The 21,084-nt window shown below is 41.1% G+C and overlaps 1 protein-coding gene and 1 non-coding gene across 3 annotated transcripts in view; both read right to left on the reverse strand.

The window, feature by feature from the left end:
- Positions 1 to 21,084, reverse strand: part of VEPH1 (ventricular zone expressed PH domain containing 1) — a 199,328-nt gene that overhangs the window by 93,127 nt on the left and 85,117 nt on the right. For both annotated transcript variants that reach the window (XM_057738903.1, XM_057738902.1), the window contains exon 6: positions 8,926 to 9,146. In XM_057738903.1, the coding sequence (XP_057594886.1) occupies positions 8,926 to 9,146 (221 nt within the window). The remainder of the gene's footprint in view (positions 1 to 8,925; positions 9,147 to 21,084) is intronic.
- LOC130856167 (U6 spliceosomal RNA) lies at positions 3,773 to 3,879 on the reverse strand. The gene has a single exon (XR_009054463.1). It is a non-coding gene; the product is annotated as a U6 spliceosomal RNA (small nuclear RNA).

Here is a 21,084-nt window from a genome sequence, read left to right on the forward strand (position 1 = left end):
AATCAACAAGAATTATTGTATGCTAATATCTCTGAGTAACATCCTGTGGGGACACACCAGAACAGAGTTGACATATAATCGCTGAGCAACCCTTCACAGAGATCTAAAAAACAAATTTCGGTGTCCCCTTTAACAAACACTGAAAAGTATTCAAAACTCAGGAAATAGCATGCAAATAGCAACTTCAGAGTTCAACTATGGTAGATACCAAAAAGGAACAGGGAGCTTTTGGGGAATGAAAAATAGCAAACAGCTGGGTCATCAGGGTCAAGTAGAACTGGTTTATCCTTAGCTGTCACGCTTCCCACAAGGGGCTATCTAGGGTAAAGCCTCTCTCACCTCTCCTCCCACAGCACAGGTCTTCCTTTCCTCCAGGCTAAAGCTTTGCTGTTCCCTGTCTTGTTTGAAAAGGGAAGCCAAGCCATAGGAGCTTGATGAAAAATATTTTCTCTTTTTTGTGTCTTGTGTTTTGAACACTGCTGTGTTACAGGAAAGGGGCCTGGTCTCCTGGCAAAAGTGTAATTGCGTCGCTCACACTCCTGGCAGGGCTGCCCCCCTTCCCCTTTGTCCACACTGGCAGAGCCAGCCCTCCTGGGGCCTCACGCTCCCTGGGCCTGCTTCTTCGGCTCCGAAGCTGATAATGTTGTCTCCCACCTACCTCTTTTGCTGATAAACAAATTCCTGAAATACCTTCACAGACCTTCACATCACCATAAATGCTGCTTTAAGGAAGGACAAATGGTGGAAGTAAATGAACAGCAGATGGAACATAAATGGTACCATATGTCAGACTTAACTTCCTCAGTAAGAAGAGGGGCAAAAAAAACCGAAGCTCTTCCTTCCCTACGCAGGGAGGAGTAACAAGAACCACAGCTACTGCCACAAATGGTTGTTCCGATTTTCTTTTTATACGAGTGACCACCATAGACCTCCCTAGATTGAAAGCATATACATGTTTTTTATGAAAACTCTGGTTACCTTGGTGGGGTGAAATTGCATTCAGCTTTCCCTAAGCAGGGGGCAACACTGACCAGAACACCACATGTTTTTAATTACGGGCCTGAACCTCCTTATGTACATTTTTCAAGCCAACAGTTGCTCTCAAAGAATCAATTTCTCTTTGTATAAATATGTCTTGCCTGAAAAAGTGGGAGTTTTTATTAGCACTTTTAAGACTCTATTTTCCTTCCATAGGGCATAGGCTCTGAATATTAACTCTCTCAAGTTTGGGGGAGACTGGAGGGGCACACAGAAGATACCTAACACTCCAGGACAGGACTTCGGGTGTGGAGGAGTAGAGAGGCAACGTGAGCTGTAGTAAGTCAAAAGAGAGAAGGTCACCATGGGCATGAGTGGGCAGGGAAGACCTGGGGAAGGGGTAGCAAACTGGAGTCCTGGAGAAAAGCAGTCTTCATTGGGAAAGAGGCACAAAGAATTCATTCTAGAAGGTAACAATAACGGTGAGTGGGGTATCACTTTGGGGAGGGACAGGCAAGTCACCCTCGATGTTCCTTTAAAATTCCTCTATTAATGAAGTACTGTGAACACCGTAAATCTTGTCTGCACTAAAATCTGAGATACATTGGACTAAAGGAAGAAATGAAAGGAAACTCTTTCAGCTGATGTCTGGGCATTTACACTACTGCCCTTCCAAGAACTACCATGAATCTAGAGGTGAGTAGAGGTTGGGTAGAGAATTTTACTTTGTTCTTGCCCGTTCACAAGGTTTCCTCCATTATGCTTTAGAATGAAGCCTCTGTAATTCTAATATATATTAAAAGACTTTGTTGTTGTGAGGATGTAACAATATAACACAGTAAAATCTCCCAGCACTGAACCTGTGACATGATAGGAGCTGGTTAAAAGCTTGATCAGACTCGATCAGATTTCGCAGATCAGTCTTTGCAAAGTTGGAGAGAAGAACCTGGCTCCCTGCTCTCTGCAGTTTCGGCTGTGGACTCAGTAACGAGCCATCACTCCTGAACTCTCGGGCTGTGCATTCAGGGACTATGTATAACACCATGGTTGGGTTCTGATGAGATTCCCAGATGTTAAGATGGGAACTCTGGAATGACAGGTTGCAAAGGGTCTCACAGTTGGAAAAGGGTCTCTGCAGGCCATGTTGCTTTGCTATACATTCCAGACACACATTGATTCAAATTCCCTGTTCTCTCCTGTCATCCATTTCTTTGATGTTCAATGCATGAAATTTAGGATAAACCAAAACTCTGGGGTGACTCCAAGGAGGGCAGATGTCCTGGAGTCATTCTCCTGTGAACATAATCTCCCCCACATACTGTTGTTTCATTTCCTTCCCTCTACTGTGTCACTGCTGTCCACTTACAGGTTTCCCCCGCTATCTGAAAGTAGAGTGTTCCTATGAAACCTTTCCTAAACTGAAATGGGTAGAAGGCAAAGAATCAATTACCTTTTTTTGTAAAAGCAAAAATCCTCTTTGGATTTCTTTCTGTTAGTGAAAACAGATACAATTGCCCTCCATATCCCCCTTTCTGCATCTTCAGATTCAACCAACCACAGAACGAATTTTGAATCTCGATCTGTGATTGGTTGAAATTGAGGATGTGCAACTAGCCTATACAGGGGCTACACCATTTTATAAGAGGGACTCGAGGATCCATGGATTGATGGCTTTTGGTATCTGTGGGGTCCTGGAATCAAGACGACTGTACCAGTGTAGGTCTTTCCTCAAAGCAAAGGGACGTAAAGTGAACTTTTGAAAAGTAAGCGATACCTGTATTCCCAAATCAGATTTACACCTACCTAATAGTTTTGACTATATTTTACTTTTTATTGTCTACCTTTCACCTCCTACCTGATTCTTAAAAACAAAGAATAAATACAGTCTCACCACTAGTATCTCCATCACCACCAAAACAACTAAGGAACATACCACCCATTTAACCAAGCCAGAGGTACGCTTTGTGTTAAAACTTTTCTTAAAAGTAACTTTCTCCCCCATGACTTTAATGGTTTTGCTAGGGTTTGAAACTTGGATCTGAGGGAACTGTGACCCCCAGACCTGGGACTTAGGGCTGGGTTGGGCTCCCTTTCTCCTTTCCCTCTGCTTTCCCTTTGTGCCTTACTCCTGGCCCCCCTTTCTCCCTACCTTTTCTCATTTCTCCTATTTACCTCCCCACCCCTGCTTTCTTTCCACAACTTCCATCCCTCAACGCTTTCATCCCTAGCTGGGGCCTAAGCCTAACCCCCTCCTAAGACCACCTGTGACAAACCGTCCCCGATCTGATGGTGCCTCGCTGACACCACACGTATTTGGCAAAGGCGTCTTCTAGTCCAAGGATCACTGACTGCTCAGCCAGCACACAGCTGCCAGCAGCCACCCTCTCCTTCCCCAGCTTCCCCTCAGTCCCAGCAAGCAAATGGTTCAATGGTTAGTGGCCACCTACGGGGCTACTTCGGGTTAGTACAGTTTTGAAAGATATAGACCTTTTCTCCTATGTTGACACCCTCTGTTTATTATTTTTGTAAATTTTTAAAATTAATTTTTATTGCAGTATAGTTGATTTACAATGTTGTGTTAGTTTCAGGTGTACAGAAAAGTGAATCAGTTATACATAAACAAATAACCACTCTCTATTAGATTCTTTTCTTATACAGGTCATTACGGCGTATTGAGTAGAGTTCCATGTGCTATATAGTAGGTTCTTATTAGTTATCTATTTTACACACAGTAGTGTGTATATGTCACTCCCAATCTCCCAATTTACCCCATTTTCATCTTGGTAACCGTAAGAGAAATACGGAGTGCTTCATGAATTTGCGTGTCATCCTTGAGCAGGGGCCATGCTAATCTTCTCTGTATTGTTCTGATTTTAGTGTATGTGCTGCCAAAGCAAGCACCACCCTCTCTTTTTTAATCCACAATTGCTGTTATCTTTCTTCTGCTTCTCAAGAATTAATTTCAAAATGTAAATGTTTTGCTTGGCTGTCCTGTTATTTAGCCTCTGTTGGTTTATTATTTAGATGGAAACATTCATCCTGAAACATAGGAACAAAAAAAGTGCAAGTGTGCTTACCTGGTGCATCAAATAAAACTCACCCAATTAATTCAGTCATTTGGCGCTAAGGAGGCTCCTGTCTCCTCCAGTGTTTCATTCTTTCTAAGATGCTAATTATTTTTCTTTTGATAGTCTTGTAATTTTGGCCTGAAGTCTCAAATCTGGCCTGCTGGGCTGTGTGTCAGATTTGTAAATTAGATGAAATCTGTTTTGAATTTTATCCATCTTTAATTTTCTTTCAAGCTCCCTTCCCTTACTCATCTCCCCTTCAATTGTAAGGATCAGACTTTGCTGGAAGCTTTAGACAAAAGTGTGGACCTTTCTGCTTTGTGGAGCACAGATTAAAATTACTGAAGCTAAATGGTCACAATGAAGGCTATTCAGAGAAAAGATGTGGGGAGAAAAGCCTTAGCAACCACCCCAGAGAGGATGAGCAGCTAATACAAAAGGCTGGCTGTCCACACGAGCCTTTTTGAGGTTCCCACCAAATACTTACAATCGATTAGAAGAAGACTGACACAGAGGGTTCAAATGGGTGAAGTATTTTGAATTGAGAGAGGCTCAGGTGGTGGCAATGGCGGCGATGATGATATGTGAAGGGAGTGGTGATCTTTTATTTCTTCACATATAATTTTTTTTCTTTCTTTTTCTCAGAAAAATAATAACGGGAAGAGAAATGCACTTTCCTAATGCAGACTCCTATTCTGACAGTGAGACCTCATTTTTTTCTCTTATCTACATATCTCCTAACTTCTTTTCATGGGGAAGCTGTTTACTGCTAATTGGACTGGGCGACTTATTAAGAATCATTTTTCCTGTTGGAATGCCTAGTGTAACACCCTTGTAGAACATGTTTTTCCTTTATACAAACGCTTTTCACACATATAATCTTACAAAGAGTCAACTGGCCTCTTGCAACTTTGCATGTGTAGAGGCAAGAGAGAACGGACAGACTGCTGGCCAGGATACATGTCTGAGCTTTCACATTTGATGCACACGCCAGTCATCACTGGAAGAAGAAATGAGCAGGCTAGCTGTGCAGAGAATATAAAGTGGCTCTCCCAAATGCCAGCTGCAGAAGCTTTAAACTGAATTTCTGAAACCACATCATGAAAATTGGCCAACAGTGATTTTGTGCTTGCACAGAGATGACAAATCATCCCTTCGTGATGCTGGCTTTGGATTTCTAGTATGCTGCCCTGTGTAGGCTGTTGCAGGTCACGGGTCTGTGTAAATGCTGTTTTTCAATGGAATATGTAGATAGCAGTGGTTCTCAACTGAGGGTAATTTCTGTCTCTAAGGGGACATTTAGCAATGTCTGGAGACATTTTTAGTTGTCGCAATTGAGGGGGAGGGTTGCTACCAGCAAGGGGTAGGTAGAGGCCAGGGAAGTTGGTAAGTATTCTAGAATGCACAGAACAGCTCCACAACCAAGAATTATCTAGCCCAAATGTCAATAGCGCCAAAATTAGAAATGCTGGTATTATAGGCATCTATACTAGACATTGAACCAGGCAGCAACAGATTTTTATGTGCTCAGTCAAAACTATGGTGTTGAGAGAAAAGGGCACTCACTACTTGTCTTCCTCCGATGAATAGCTATTGTTGACTCTGATGACCATCTTGGTCAGAAAATATTCTTTGTGTGGAGTGGGCCAAGAGGTTCTCTGGATGGGCTGCCCTCCTGCTACGTCATTTCTTGGTTATCAGCGTCCTCGTCTATGTGTATGTGGTCACTCAAGCTAGATATCTCTGGGTTTTCATTCACTCTCCTCCCCTTCTCCTCACCCCACCTCTCACCAGTAATCGATTCTTCCGAGCGCTCTCACTATAAAGACCTGTCCTGACTTCTTAGATTCCCCACCTTTGATTTAGCCCAGGCCTCGCTCACCACGCAGGGAGTCTACTGCTAAGGCTTCAACAATAGCATCCTGGCCACTCTCTCTCTTGCCAGCCTGCAGCTCCAGCCAAATCCATTCAGGGCTCCACCACGTCAGCCACTTCCTCATCCACACAGAACTGTAGTGAAGAAATACGTATTGAGTGCCCACTATCTGCTAATTACTGTGCTAGAAGCAGTGTTGATTCCCTGGATTAAAATCTTTCCAAGCTGCCATGTCGCTTACAGGACAAACTCCTCACGTCTCTGAAAATGTGCCTTTGACCTAACTTTTCAGTTTACTCTCCTGCCTCCACTGATATAATCACTCCAGCCACACTGAACCAACTGCTTTTCCTTAGTCTGGGTCACACACTCTTACGCTCTTTTACCTTTGCACATGAGCAGTGTTCTTTCTATTTGGAGTATCCTTTCAGCTCTTATCTGGGAACTTTCATTCATCCTATGCAACTTCATCTGGTTCCTATGCAGATGTCTGGCATGTGGAAGCGACTCAACAAACACAGAATGAACTTAAATTTCACCTTCTTTGTGAAATGTTCTTCGCTTCCCTGGCTGTATGTCTCTCATGCTCCACAGCCCGCCGTACACACTTCCACTAACCCCGTCACATACACTGACTGTGAACCCTTTGAGGAATGGTGTTTTATGTCTCATGTTTTGTTTTATGTCTCTTGGGACCTCCAGGCTCTGTGCCACACTGGACATAAAGTGGACCCTGTGACTAAATGCTCACTATTTTGTGAGGATGGCCTCTCATGTTTTCGGAATGCTGTTTCAGACTGAAAATGCTATGCATCATTTGTTAGCCCCAAAACTCACAAAGTCTGATGCTAGTCTCAAATGTGCCCTGCCCCTTCTCCAGAACTAAATACCTTGCAATGCATAGGATCTGAAATTTGAGTCCATCTTTTTTTTTTTTAACCTCTTTATTGGAATATAATTGCTTTACACTGTTGTGCCAGTTTTTGCTGTACACCAAAGTGAATCCGCTGTACTCATACATATATCTCCATATCCCCTCCCTCCCATGACTCCCTCCCACCCCCCATCCCAGCCCTCTAAGTCATCACCCATTATCCAGTTGATCTCCCTGTGTTATGCAGCAACTTCCCACTAGCTATTTATTTTACATTTGGTAGTGTATATATGTCTATGCTACTCTCTCACTTCATCCCAGCTTCCCCTTTGCCCCCGCACCCCCGCCCCTGGGGCCTCAAGTCCGCTCTCTACATCTGCATCTTTATTCTTGTCCTGTCACTGGGTTCATCAGTACCATTTTTTTAGATTCCATACATATGAGTTAGCATATCGCATTTGTTTTTCTCTTTCTGCCTTACTTCGCTCTGTATGACAGTCTCTAGGTCTATCCACCTCACTACAAATAACTCAAATTCACTCCTTTTTATGGCTGAGTAATATTCCATTGTATAAATGTGCCACGTCTTCTTTATCCATTCATCTGTTGATGGGCATTTACGTTGCTTCCATGTCCTGGCTATTGTAAATAGTGCTGCAGTGAACATTATGGTACATGTTTCTTTTGGATTATGGTTTTCTCTGGGTATATGCCCAGGAGTGGGATTGTTGGGTCATATGGTAGTTCCATTTTTAGTTTTTTAAGGAACCTCCATACTGTATTCCATAGTGGTTGAGTCCATCTTTTATCACTTGGTTACTATGTAACCTTGGGAAGAGATTTAGCAGTCTCTGAGCCTTTGTTTCTTCTTCTGTAAGATAGGAATAATGATAACTGCCCTTCTTACCTTGTAGGGTGATCCAGAGGACCAAATGAGACAGTGAATGTGAAAGTACTTTATAACTTCTAAGGTCATAAAACTTTCCAAGTGCCGTCCTATTCAAAATGTGGCAAAACATAACAAAGCCCCTCCCTCAATCTTGCATGGTCTTTATTTTTTTCCGCAAAGTTCTTGAAAGGACCAGATTTGTTTATCATATCCACTCTCTCTCCCTTCAACCCCAGGCATCCTGTTTTATGCTCAGCCATACCACTGGCAGCTCACTCGCTACAACCATCAATAATTTTCTAATTGCCAATACCTGTGAACACATTTCTGTCCTTTCTTCATTTGACTGGACACCAGGCTGCCTCTGCCTGAGATGTTCTCTGCACTGGGGCCAGAATGCTTCCTGAAACATGGATTCTGATCATATAATAACATGAAAAATCCCTACCATGACTCCTCACAGCCTCCAGAATAAAATTCAAACTCTTTAAGAAGGTCTCTCATGTTCTGCATCATCTGGTCCCTGCCTACCACTTCATCAGTATTACCTAATGTCACTCTCCTTATAACACACATGCTAGCCAGACAAAATGACTTCTGTCTCCAGAAAGTGCTGTGCTCTGTCACATGCTGCCCCAAAGCCAGCCTGGTACAATCTGGTCATCTTTTAAGACTTGGTTCAAAATATCACCTCTTCTGGGAAGCATTCCCTGATCTCAGCTTCCCGCTCCTCTCCATTCCATGCAGAAGTAGATACCCCCATATCTATGTTCCCCAAACTCCTTGACAGCATCATAATTACCATAATCCTCCCACCATTCTCTAAGTGCCCACTCAATATTTACCTTTTCACTAGACAATGAGCTTTTTGGGTAAAGGAACATGTTTTATCTCTCTATATGTCTAGCTTTTGGTAGGGTTCCTGGTATAGAGTAAGCAACTGCTGAATGCTTGTTGAATAAATAAACAAGTTCTATAAACACTATTACTTGTACTACATTCTTATTCCTTTACCATATTTTCTGCACTTTTTAAAAAATTGTTTTGGTTACACTCTGGTTTTCACAGATTTAGAAAAATTTCTGGCAAATGTCATAATTTATTCAGCTGTTACTCCATGCTGAGATAGTGAGTTTGGCTTTCTTTGGGAACTTATGCCCACAAAAGGAAGCACAGCCTTTTGTGCTATGCCTCAGTGGGTTCACAACAGATCCTGAGGTACCCAGGAATCCCTGCTTACCTGTCATTTCTGGCCTTGGTGGTTTCCAGGTGTCGGGTAAGGAGCCTGGCAATGGCAATGAAGCTGTTGCTCATGCGGAAGATGTCTCTGCTCTGAGGGCCCAGGATGGAGGAGAAGGTGTCCGTGATGCTCTTAATTTCCCGCAGGAGAATATGGTGAAACGAGTGCTCCATGTTGGCCAGCTGACTCACCAGGAACGGCAGGCAGCTCCTGGCTCTGTCCTGCCAAGAACAATGGAGAATGTGTACAACTGTTGGTGGGGATGTAAGCTGGTGCAGCCACTATGGAAAATAGTATGGTGGTTCCTCCGAAAATAGAACTACCCTATGATCCAGTAATCCCACTTTTGGGAAACTATCCAAAGGAAACAAAATCATTATCTCAAAGAACTATCTGCACTGCAATGTTCACAGAAGCATTATTTACAATAGCCAAGACACGGAACCAACCTAAGTGTCCACAGACGAATGGATAAAGACAGTGTGGCATATATGTATGGAATGAAAAATTATTCAGCCACAAAAAAGAAGGAAATCCTGCCATTTCTGACAACACAGATAAATCTGGAGGATGTTATGCTAAGTGAAACAAGCCACAGAGAGAAAGACAAATACTTCATGGTATTTCTTACATGCAGAATCTAAAAAAAAATGTCAAACCCATAGAAACAGAGACTAGAAAAGTGGTTGCCAAGAACGAGTGGATGGGGGGAATAGGGAAAAGTTGGTAAAGGGTACAAACTTTCAGTTATAAGATGAATAGAGTCTGAGGATCTAATGTATAACATGGTAACCATAGTTGATAACACTATATCATGTAACTGAAATTTGCTAAAACATACAGGATAACAAATGGGTTAATTAACTTGATGGGATGAATCCTTTCACAATGTATATGTATATCAAATCATCCTGTTGTACACTTTAAATATCTTATAATTTTACTTGACAATAATACCTTAATAAAGCTGTGTGGGGGGGGTGGGGTGGGGGGAACAATGAAGAACTAAGGTCTATATTAAAAAAAAAAAAAATAAGCCAGAGTCCCATGACCTGCAGATGACAATTCTAAGGGGAGTTTACCTAGAGAGCTAGCTGCAGCTAACAATGTTTCATTCATAATGCCTCTGAATTGGCTTCTTTGAGGTTTTAATTTTTTTCCTGATTTCCAGGACAATTAAAAAAAACAAAATTAAATCTTTTTCCTGTTACTCCTTTCTTAAAAATATGTAGTCTCATGAGCCTATCTTGCCAGGTCCAACTCTCTCAACCATTGTTAACGATCTGACCCCACATATCCACTCTTCCCAACTCTGGTTCCTCCCCTGGCCAAGCCTCCACACCTGTGACTCACTAACTACACGTGGACAGGGGAGGCCTGGTCAATGGCACCCTCCATCCATCGGTCTGTCAGATGATGCCATGTACCATACTGGTTTACCTCCTCTCCTCAGGACATCCTCACTCATTTGTTCACTTGAAGCATTTGTCAGCATGTTACAGATTTTATGTGCCTGGTCAAACAAGCAGATTCTATTACTTAGCTTTAATCAAGTTAACTCCCACAATTGACTTAAATATGTTCCTTCAAAGAAACTGAAGATGAAGGACAACATGAATAACTCAGGCATGAGTAAATAACAAGAAAATGGCTCAGCTGATCCGTCTCCTACACCTATGAGAACTCCTTATCAGCCGTATTATGAGGTGACATGATTTAATCCAACATGACTGGAAGTTAGCCAAAAAAATTCAAAATTATCAAGGTTATTTGAAATGTAGATTTGTTCCTAATATAATGATACACCATTAACAAATAAAAATAATTAAAAATACGTTTATTTCTTCTTTGCTCTTTTTGCAATCTTATTTTTTAACGTATTTAAAAACTTTCATAATGGTGGTATAATAGAACATACGTATAGTTATAAATAAATATATATTGGAGTTTGATGCTTAAAATCCTTTTAAGTGATAGGTGTGCAGGTCTAAATTACTCTTCTAGCTAGGAATTCACCGGTCCCCTTTGTTCTAGCATTTGAAGCCTTCATTTCTTTCAAGATGTAACTTCTGTCTCCTCCATAATGCCATCCCCAGGGACCTCTTCTGTCTGAATATTCATTGTATTATAAACTCTTTTTAAAAATATTGTTTAGTACTTGATTGCATTTGGTCATTTGTATACTCGTGCTTTTATTCAATCACCAGATCAGTACTGCATGCCTATAATATGCCTGTGCTAGACGCTAGATGACAAAGGTGAATGAGAAGTGGTGTCTGCCTTTAAGGGACCCACAACCCCCCCTTCCATGTATAATTCCCTAATGGTTACATGTACCACTCAAGTCTCCTAAAGGGTCCGCTTTTCATTCATCATACATTAGCCCAGCACAGAACTGAGCCTATAGCGTCTACATTAGGTGTGTATGCCTTTTTTTTTTTTAATTAATTTTATTTATTTATTTATTATTTTGGGGGGGTACATCAAGTTAAATCATCTGTTTTTATACACATATCTCCATATTCCCTCCCTCCCTCGAGTCCCCCCCACCCTCCCCGCCCCAGTCCTCTAAGGCATCTTCCATCCTCGAGTTGAACTCCCTTTGTTATACAACAACTTCCCACTGGCTATCTAATTTACAGTTGGTAGTATGTATATGTCTGTGCTACTCTCTCGCTTCGTCTCAGCTTCCCCTTCACCCCCTGCCCCCTCCCAATCCTCGAGTTCTCCGGTCCATTCTCTGCATCTGCGTCCTTGTTCTTGTCACTGAGTTCATCGGTACCATTTTTAGATTCCGTATATGTGAGTTAGCATACAATATTTGTCCTTCTCTTTCTGACTTACTTCACTCTGTATGACAGACTCTAGCTCTATCCACCTCATGACATATAGCTCCATCTCATCCCTTTTTATAGCTGAGTAATATTCCATTGTATATATATGCCACATCTTCTGTATCCATTCATTTGTTGATGGGCATTTAGGTTGCTTCCATGTCCTGGCTATTGTAAATAGTGCTGCAATAAACATTATGGTACATGTTTCTTTTGGGATTATGGTTTTCTCTGGGTATATGCCCAGGAGTGGGATTACTGGATCATATGGTAGTTCTATTTGTAGTTTTTGAAGGAACCTCCAAATTGTTTTCCATAGTGGCTGTACCAACTTACATTCCCACCAACAGTGCAGGAGACTTCCCTTTTCTCCACACCCTCTCCAACATTTGTTGTTTCCAGATTTTGTGATGATGGCCGTTCTGATCGGTGTGAGGTGATACCTCATTGTGGCTTTGACTTGCATTTCTCTGATGATGAGTGATGCTGAGCATCTTTTCATGTGTGTGTTGGCCATCTGTATGTCTTCTTTGGAGAAATGTCTATTTAGGTCTTCCGCCCATTTGTGGATTGGGTTATTTGCTTTTTTGGTATTAAGCTGCATGAGCTGCTTGTATATTTTGGAGGTTAATCCTTTGTCCGTTGTTTCATAGGCAACTATTTTTTCCCATTCTGAGGGTTGTCTTCTAGTCTTGTTTATGGTTTCTTTTGCTGTGCAAAAGCTTTTAAGTTTCATGCGGTGTGTATGTCTTAATTCACTGATCTAAGCAAACCTTATAAGCCAAGGTATCACTTTATAAATAAAGTATGTAGTTGCAAAGGAATTCTGTGCTTTACAAGAAATACTTATTACAGAATAGATTTCAGTAGTGAACGTCCGTGGTCTTTGACACTTAACTTGGTTTTCAAAGATTCCATGTACGATTGCACTGGAACACATCTCTTGGGGAAGGGGGTACATCTGCTAATCAATCCCTTAATAACTAGAGGGATTAAGAACCCCTAAGGCACAGTACTCTGTCTGGATATGTGGGACTGAGGCTTGCACTTCCATGAGCTGGACAGCTAACTGAAGAGCTATTTACTCATTGAAAGATAACAATATTAGAGGAATGAAAAATAAACACCATTGGAACAAGTTCGTTGATAGCCCTTTTTATACTTTGATGCATATAACTGCCGGGTTGCAGAAGGACACGTAAGTTCTCTTGAGTGTGAGTCTAATATTTTTTTTCAACATAGATGCTTTCATTCATGCAAGGGCTCTGTATGTGAATTCACGGTGTGCAATGCATCACAGGGATGCTTTCCCTTCCTCATTTAAAGGCCAAAGCTGGATGTGGGGGTCCCTACCATGTGCTAGACACTGTTTTAGAAGCTAGGAACACAGTAGTGAAGCAAAAAAGATAAAAAATCTCTGTCATGATAATGAGGCAGAAAGACAATAAACAAAATACATGTGTAAAATATAGGGTATGTTGGATGCAGAAATGTGCCTGAGAGGAAAATGAAGCAGAATGGCAGGACCCACGAGGGGGGTTAATGTTAAACAGTATAGTCCGGTCAGATTTCACAGAGAACATGACACGTGACTCCAACAAGATTTTAGAATCTAAACCCAACATTCTCTGTAACCACAGAAAACAATTACAGTAAAATGCATCCTGATTGACACAGGCAGGTCAGAAGAGATAAGAAATGGGACACAGGAGATGTGGCACTTTACTATAGAGAATGCAATTTCAAATTTCAAGTAACATCCTCAGCTTCAGCTTCAGGTTCTTCTTTAGCAATTTCTTTAGTCAGTCCACAAATATTTCATTTGCTTATCTAAGAAGTGTCCCTACGGAGCCCTTTTTTGAAAGCACATGTCTTCCTAAAGGTGAGGATGGCCGTGTGCGTATTTGCTGAAATCAACACAATTCTGGATGATTTTCTGGCAGCCACATTGAGCTGAAGGGAAAATTAATCACAGCACGGGAACAAGAAAAGTTATAACTGCTCTGGAACTAACATATGAAACCAAGCCAACCTCACATCGTTTGTTCTGAAACCTTGGAGCGCGTCCATGTACCTCACAGGGGTAGCAGATGTGATTCTGGATTACAAAGTGTGATGTTAGGGTAAGAAGGGGTTAGCAGATTATGATTTCTTGCTTGGCTCCACACCATTTCGCCTCTGGGGGCCAGTGCCTGCATTTTTCTGCTTTCAGTCATCCCGCCACAGGGATGGGGTCAGCAGCACCTGTGTGCCTTAATGGCAGGCCTGACCTCATCCCCTTCGACATAAATTGATGATTTAATATTAAAATAATAATAGCTGACCCACAGAGAGCACTTAATCTAAGTGCCAAACCTATTGTATACAATTTTTACATATTTATTCAAGGAATCCTCCCTATAATACTGTGATCACTGCCATTTTACAAGCAGGAAACTGAGGCAAAGAGGAAGGACGGACTCACTCCAGGTCCCACTGTACCCTGTGTCTCTAAAGCTGTGCCTTCTCTGGCTATACCTCCATCCCATCCCTCCCGCCCCAAATCCCAAACCCATCTTTGCACATATTTTCCGCTCCTTTTTCCTATATCTTGTTCATCATCAGTTATGTGTTCCTTTTCACTTTATTTTGATTTAGCGGTATAAATATCATAAATACTCTGTAAATACAAAATAGACCAGCAGGTCTCAAACTTTTTGGTTTCGGGAACTTCTCACTGTCTTAAACATTATAGAAGACACCAAAGAGTATTTGTTTACCTGAGTTATATCTGTTGGTATTTACCATTTATTAAATAAAAGAAATTTCAAAAAAATGTCTGGAGACATTTTTGTTTGTCACAACTGGAGGAGGGAGAAACAAGCTGGTGGTATTTCCTGGGTCGAGGCTGGAGATGCTGCTAAACATCCTACAGTGCACAGCACAGCCCCCGGAAACCAAGAGTTATCTGGCTCAAAATATCAATAGTGGCAACCTAAGCAAAGTGAAACTGGCTTTTTGTTTGTTTGGTTTCTTCCCTGCAAACGTGTGGTAGTAACGAAGACCAACGATGAGTACATTGTAGTGCCACGGTCTTGATCTGTGCTAAGGCACTGGCAGTTTTACCCATCATTGCTTTTGTCCTTTCAGTGCAAATGTCAACACAGTGAAGAAGGACAATGATGTCTGAGTATTAGTGTGAAAATAGCTTTGACCTCGCAGATCCCCTGAAGGGGTCCCAGGTGTCCCTGGACCGCACAGAGAATTGATGAACTAGAATCAAGGGTCAGCAAACTTTTTCTGTAAAGAACCAGATAATAAATATGTTTGGCTTTATGGGCCATGTGGTATCCGTTATGGGAAAACAGCTACAGACAATAAGTAAATGAATAGGTGTGGCTGCATTTGGCTCACAGGCAGTGATTTGCTGACCCCTGAACTAGATTATATGCTTGCAAAATTGCCTTGGCCATACCATTCATTTTTTGTGTGGGTTGTTCATTTGTTTGTAAAATACTGCTACTACTATCTCATAAAACTCTTCTGTTATTCTTTGTTAGGATAACAGAATATAAATCAGAAAGCAGCCAAAAATGAAAATGTGGGTGCCTGGTTATGATGATGATAGTTTCCCATCCACTGTGTCAGGTACTTGGCATCTGCTTCCTCACTTAATCCTCATAACAACCTTGCGAAATGGTAACAGGATAAAGATACTGATAAGAGGGCCAATCACTTGACCAAGATCACACAGGTAAGAGTCATGGTAGCAGAGACAAGACTGAATCAAGATTTGCTTGATTTCAGAGTTTGAATATTTCCACTTTGGCGAGGCTGAAAAAGATGGCTTGGCGCAGCCCTGCATGCTGCTCCCTTCCTCTGTCTTCCACCCACAGCAGGCATCAGCAACTGATTACAGCATTCTCCAAGACCCTTTCTCAACTCTAGCCTCCTTGTGAGAGGGTCTCAATCTGGCTGTAGGTTAGAATCACCTGGGAAACTTTTAGAACAATTCTAATGCCCAATAATTCCCCTCCCACCCTCTGTTCCTATTTAATTTCATTGTAATGGGTGGGGTCAGGCAGAGGAATTTTTAAAACCCTCAGATACTTCTAATATTAAGCCAGGGTTGAAAATCACTAGTCTATATAGAGTCCCAAATCTCTGAAAATTTGAGAATTTGCTGATTTTAGGAAATGTGGATTTGGTCCTAAAATCCACACTTTACTCTCTTTTATGAAATTTACAAAAGAGTTAAAGAAAATAATGTATTTTTCTGCCTGAATGAAAATATTTTATTTCCTGGGCATCCATTATTCTTGCTTTTTTACTGGGCCATATCATTGTGTTTCTACATAATTCAACCCTTAGATATCTCCACACACCAAAAAAGCCACTTGCAAAGGACATTAGGAATATAAATCAAATAAGCTTATTATTTATGCTTTCTCAGTGACGCTTTACCAGGGAGACCCCAGCCTTTGCTTCACAGCCCTCAGAAACCTGAGTGGGGCCAGCAGTGTTTAACTGCTTGGCGGTATATTTATTCCACGAGTCTCTTTTCTAATGCTGGTGGGGTTACTAGCTTCAGAGCAAGAGCTGAAGGGTTAGTATGGGCCCCTCTCCCACCTCAATTTCCTGCCTTCAAGAAACTCTGGAGTAGCGGAGCCAGCTCTTTCTGATTGGTCCTGGGATTTTCCTGGTTTTAGCACTGAAGCTCCCCCTTCCTTCTTCCTGGGAAACCCTTCAATCAAGGGCAAATTGGAACAGTTGGGCACCCTACTCTGGAGTCTGTGAGAAGGTGGGAAATTATTTCAGCTCAAAGATCTCTGCTGACACTGCTCACACTGCTGGTGAATGTGATGATATATCACTGTCTGTCTCTCTATGTATGTGTGTGTGTGAGTGAGTGTGTGTGTGTGTTGTGTGTATGTGTGTGTTTGTATGCACAGAGTTGATTATTACTATTCATAGTAGCTGTGTTCTATAAAGTCACTTCAAATACTGAATTAGCGAATATTGAAGCATTGCTTCTAGGGGAAATATAGGGGTAGGTTCCTGAAGTCTCCAGCCACACATTTTCATTAACTGATCAATACATAACCTTGTTTAATGTGTGTTTCTATCTAAAGATGACTTAATTGATACAGATCGTTAATTCATTAAAATTGAACTCACAGCCAACAGCAAGGTAACTCATGCCTGAATGCAGCCTATGTAACACTAATTTTCTCCATAAGGTGCATCACAGCCTTCTCACGCTTGGGAACACTAGAGAGGACTTCAGCACTAAACTTGTGGACATTTTAAACAATGATATCACCTACAAAGAGCACGAAGATTAGACTGTGGCACTAAACAGACCACAAGAAGAATAGACAGAGAGAGGGGAGCTGAAATAAGAAGTCAGAACATTGCCTTGTTCGGCCTCAGCTGGGAACCTGTGCAGTGGCCGCTACCTTGTGCATGTCTGTGAGTGACCTCACAAGCACCTCAAGTACTGACTTGGAGTTACGAACACATTTTAGAGACTAGGGTGAATTTTGTGAATATAAAATTGGTGAGGTCAGTAGAAAGACAGATAGGTAGACAGATATCAATAGGTAGACAGATAGACACGTAGATAGGTAGCTCAATTAATCAATCTTGGATCTTTGTGGATCTCCTATAAAAGGATATTATCTTCTTTTACCTTCTGGTCAGAATTGAAAGATATTCCAAACTGCTGGACCTGACTTTCCATTCAGACATGAGGGATGTGAGCTCAGCTTAACCAGGTCAGATGGAGCCTGGTTTAAGTTTAAGTCTCCAGCTCATCTTTCCAGTTTCTTTTCCTCTACTTTTCACCACAGGCAGATTCTCTCCTTGCCTTTAAACTAATTGAAATGTTCTTTCCTTAGTAAGTTACTATACACCCAAATCCACGTGAGCTCTGTTTTTCACCCACGTATTACTTCTTTTCCCCATCACAGATGGATTTGTATGTATGACCCAGCTTGGGTGTGCAGATTGAAGGCTGGAGACAGCCATTTGGTTTTTGCTTGCAACTCAACTGTTTTTTTGTTTTAACAAAACAACCTCAAAATTTATTTAAAAACTGGTAAAACTTCAGGGAAAAAGAGATCAATTAACATTTGTAGCTGGAGATTTTAATATAACTTCTCTCAAAACTGATAGTTAAAGCAAGTAACACACAGTAGATATATCAAAGACCTAACCATCTAATGAATAAATTTGAGCTATTAGAAATATTTTTGCAAACCTGAACTAAATAGTATGTATACTCTTATACACCTGAACTGAACACAATATTGTATATCAACTTCAAAACCTAGTATGCACATTCTCTATGAGTATAATCGGAACAGAAACTCAATTATTTATAGCAGAATATGAAAAATGCCAATCAAAATCCTTTTGTTCCCTTTTTTGATTCTCCACAAAAAAGGGAAAAAATGATGTTAGAATAATGTCATTCTTTTTTTTAAAAAAAGGGACCTATTTGGTTTGGAACACTGAATGAAGCCCTCCCTGAATGAGAACCGTAATTATGAGAAAGCCAAAGAAAAAACTTATAAATCCTTTTTTAATAGATTCTGATATGCTTGGTAAGACATTTATGAAGTGGTGTTCATATTGGAGATATTGAAATCTGCTTTCTTCTTGGAGCTATTTGTGGCTAGGTATTTGTTACCATTTTTTAAAGACCATCCCTAAAATATTTTTCTCTTTCTCCATCTCTATTTGCAACTCAGTTTCCATTAGAAACAGATGTCTTCCATTAGGGCAGACTGTTGGCTACTGGAAGCCCTTCCTCCCCTTCTCCTCCTTGTACCCTCCTACACATGTCTTTAAACCAATTCAAATATCACCTCTTCTGTGAAGTCCTCCCTAACTCTTTCAGCCAAAGTTACTTGCGCCTATCTCTGTGTTCCTCAGACCTCTGGCTGTATCTTCATGAGAGCCCTGACATCCTTGCCTGCAATTTCTGTGTTATTGTCATCTTTCCTGGTGTGCCCCTCAAAGGCTGAACATGTCATGTTCATCTTGGGTACCTTCAGTGCTCAATGTGTTGCCTGGCATAAAGTTTATTATTGAAAATCACCACTAACGCCCCACCACACCTGACACGGCTCTGAAACCATGAGGTGGGGAAACCTCATGCTTTTCAGTAAAATAGAATTTGTTAAATCTTCCTACCTCTTTTGGGGGCATGACTATACTGATAGGTTTTTTATTTTTGGTATGGCTGGACTTAGGTTAAGAAAAACTTGAGATGATTTCAGGCTTGGTGTTTTTATTAGCTGTATAACTTTGAGCATGTTATTTAACCACTTTGAGCCTCAATTTCTTCATCTATAAATTGGAGCTAGCACTTCAGTGGCAGATACTTTTGAGTGCCTATCAATAGTCATATCTCATGCTATCACCTTCTTTCTTATTGGTAAAATCTCCATCCTGCTATAATGTGAAAATGACAGCTATTCAATTCCTCAGCCTCCTTTGTAACTAGGGGGCGGGTATAGGACTTTATCCTAGGCATTCAGACTTGAGGTGAAATTTTCTGGGGTGAGAGAGTGATGGAAAAGGTTTTCTTCCCAAATAAGAAGAGACACATGGAAGCACACACACCTTTTCTTTAACCAAACATTGTTATATCTACATCATGTGCTGCCCAGATCTGTGGCAACCATCTTACAAGCATGAGGGGACATGCTTATGGGGCCAAGTCAATATACTGAGGAGGTAGAAAGAGCCTTGTCACCAAGGGTTCTTGATGACATTGTAGAACTTTTGAAGGGACCTTGGACCCATCAAGTCCTGCAGACTTCTTAAATAAGATAATAAGTATTCTTATTATTGAAGTTGGCTTTAGTTTGATATGCTATTACCAAACTCAGCTGGCACAAATTCTTCAAGACTTTGTTATGAGGAATAATGAAACAATACCTATAAAGGACTTTGCATAGAGCAAATGATTTTTAAAAATGGTAGCAATCGATTGTTATTATATTATTCTTAATAAGATGTGATTACACTGGAAATATCAATGAATTTAAAAACATGCCATTTAGCAGAGGTCTAGTATTTTATTATATTGTTTCCAATGCCAGGCATGCCATTTGGCACATAGTAAATGTTTAATGTGTTTTTGGTTTGTTTTTTTTTTTGACATTACAGAATATATGCTGCACATGAAAGAATATATATAAACATATTTAAGTAATGAAATAGAACATTGGCAATACCGCTGAAGGCACCAGTGTGCCCCTCCCTTGTGCTTCTCTCTTCCTCTCTCTGAATACCTCCCTTGCAGAAAACAATATCAGGTTTTAAAAGTCATTTTTAATCAGTGGGAGTCACCTTGGAACATGTAAAGTTTTACTTACTGGTGATGTATGATTCCTGGTCCTGTTATACTGGAAGACTTTTGGTCCCTCCTATTCTCGTCTGTTCAGAGTTTGAGATATTAATTTTTAGAAATTCCAAATGACTGAGTTCAGGTCATTAGAAACCTGCTTTTCTGTTGGATTCCGCTGGTCTGTCTGTGCAATGTGTGACATTTCTCCATCCCAGCCCCTGCTCAGGCCTCCCTGAACCACACTCACCCTGAAGATTTATAGCTCTTTCTGAGACACCTTCTAGCAGGAGCCTAAATTGTTCCACTGCCTAAAACCTCCCCTTGAAACAAGGAGTGGTTAAGTGTGTGTCTCTCCAGAGGCTTCCTTTACTGCTTGGAAAGTAGAATTGGTGAGTAAAACACTAGCAGGACAAACAAAAAGAGTATTAGCTGCTCAAATTGCCAATAAATGTGAGAGATTTTCTTTGGATACATATTCCCAGAGGAAGTTCCACCCTAAGAGAACAGAAGGTGGCAGTCCCATGGAAAGCCCTCCTAGCGGAGCAGGCGCGGGTGGTGGTATGGTGGTCACAGAGTGGGCTCAGAAGCTCCTTACTGTGTTTGAATCATGGAACTGCTACCAGCCAGTCATGGACCTTGGGCAAGTCACAACTCTCCATGGCTCAGTTTCTAAAACAGATTAATTTGCCCACCTCATAGAGTGGTTGTGAGGATTCAGTGAGTTAAAAACAAAGCATTCAGAACAATGCCTGGCACAGGGAAATGCTAAATAAATGTTAGCTATTATTGTTTCAGTGTTTAAAATCCTAAATGCAAACGCAGACACATCTAAATTATCACCAAAACTAAAATAAGCTTCTCGGAAGCCATATATCTCCTTAATTTTTCCCAGTTAATTTATTTTGTGACTTGATAAAGGTTTGGAAGTTCTAGAAATGTCCAAACCCCCAATACCCTTCAGTAAGCAAATACAGGCCACTGTTT

Source organism: Hippopotamus amphibius, chromosome 6 (genome assembly GCF_030028045.1).
Source record: "Hippopotamus amphibius kiboko isolate mHipAmp2 chromosome 6, mHipAmp2.hap2, whole genome shotgun sequence".
Lineage (NCBI taxonomy): Eukaryota > Metazoa > Chordata > Mammalia > Artiodactyla > Hippopotamidae > Hippopotamus > Hippopotamus amphibius.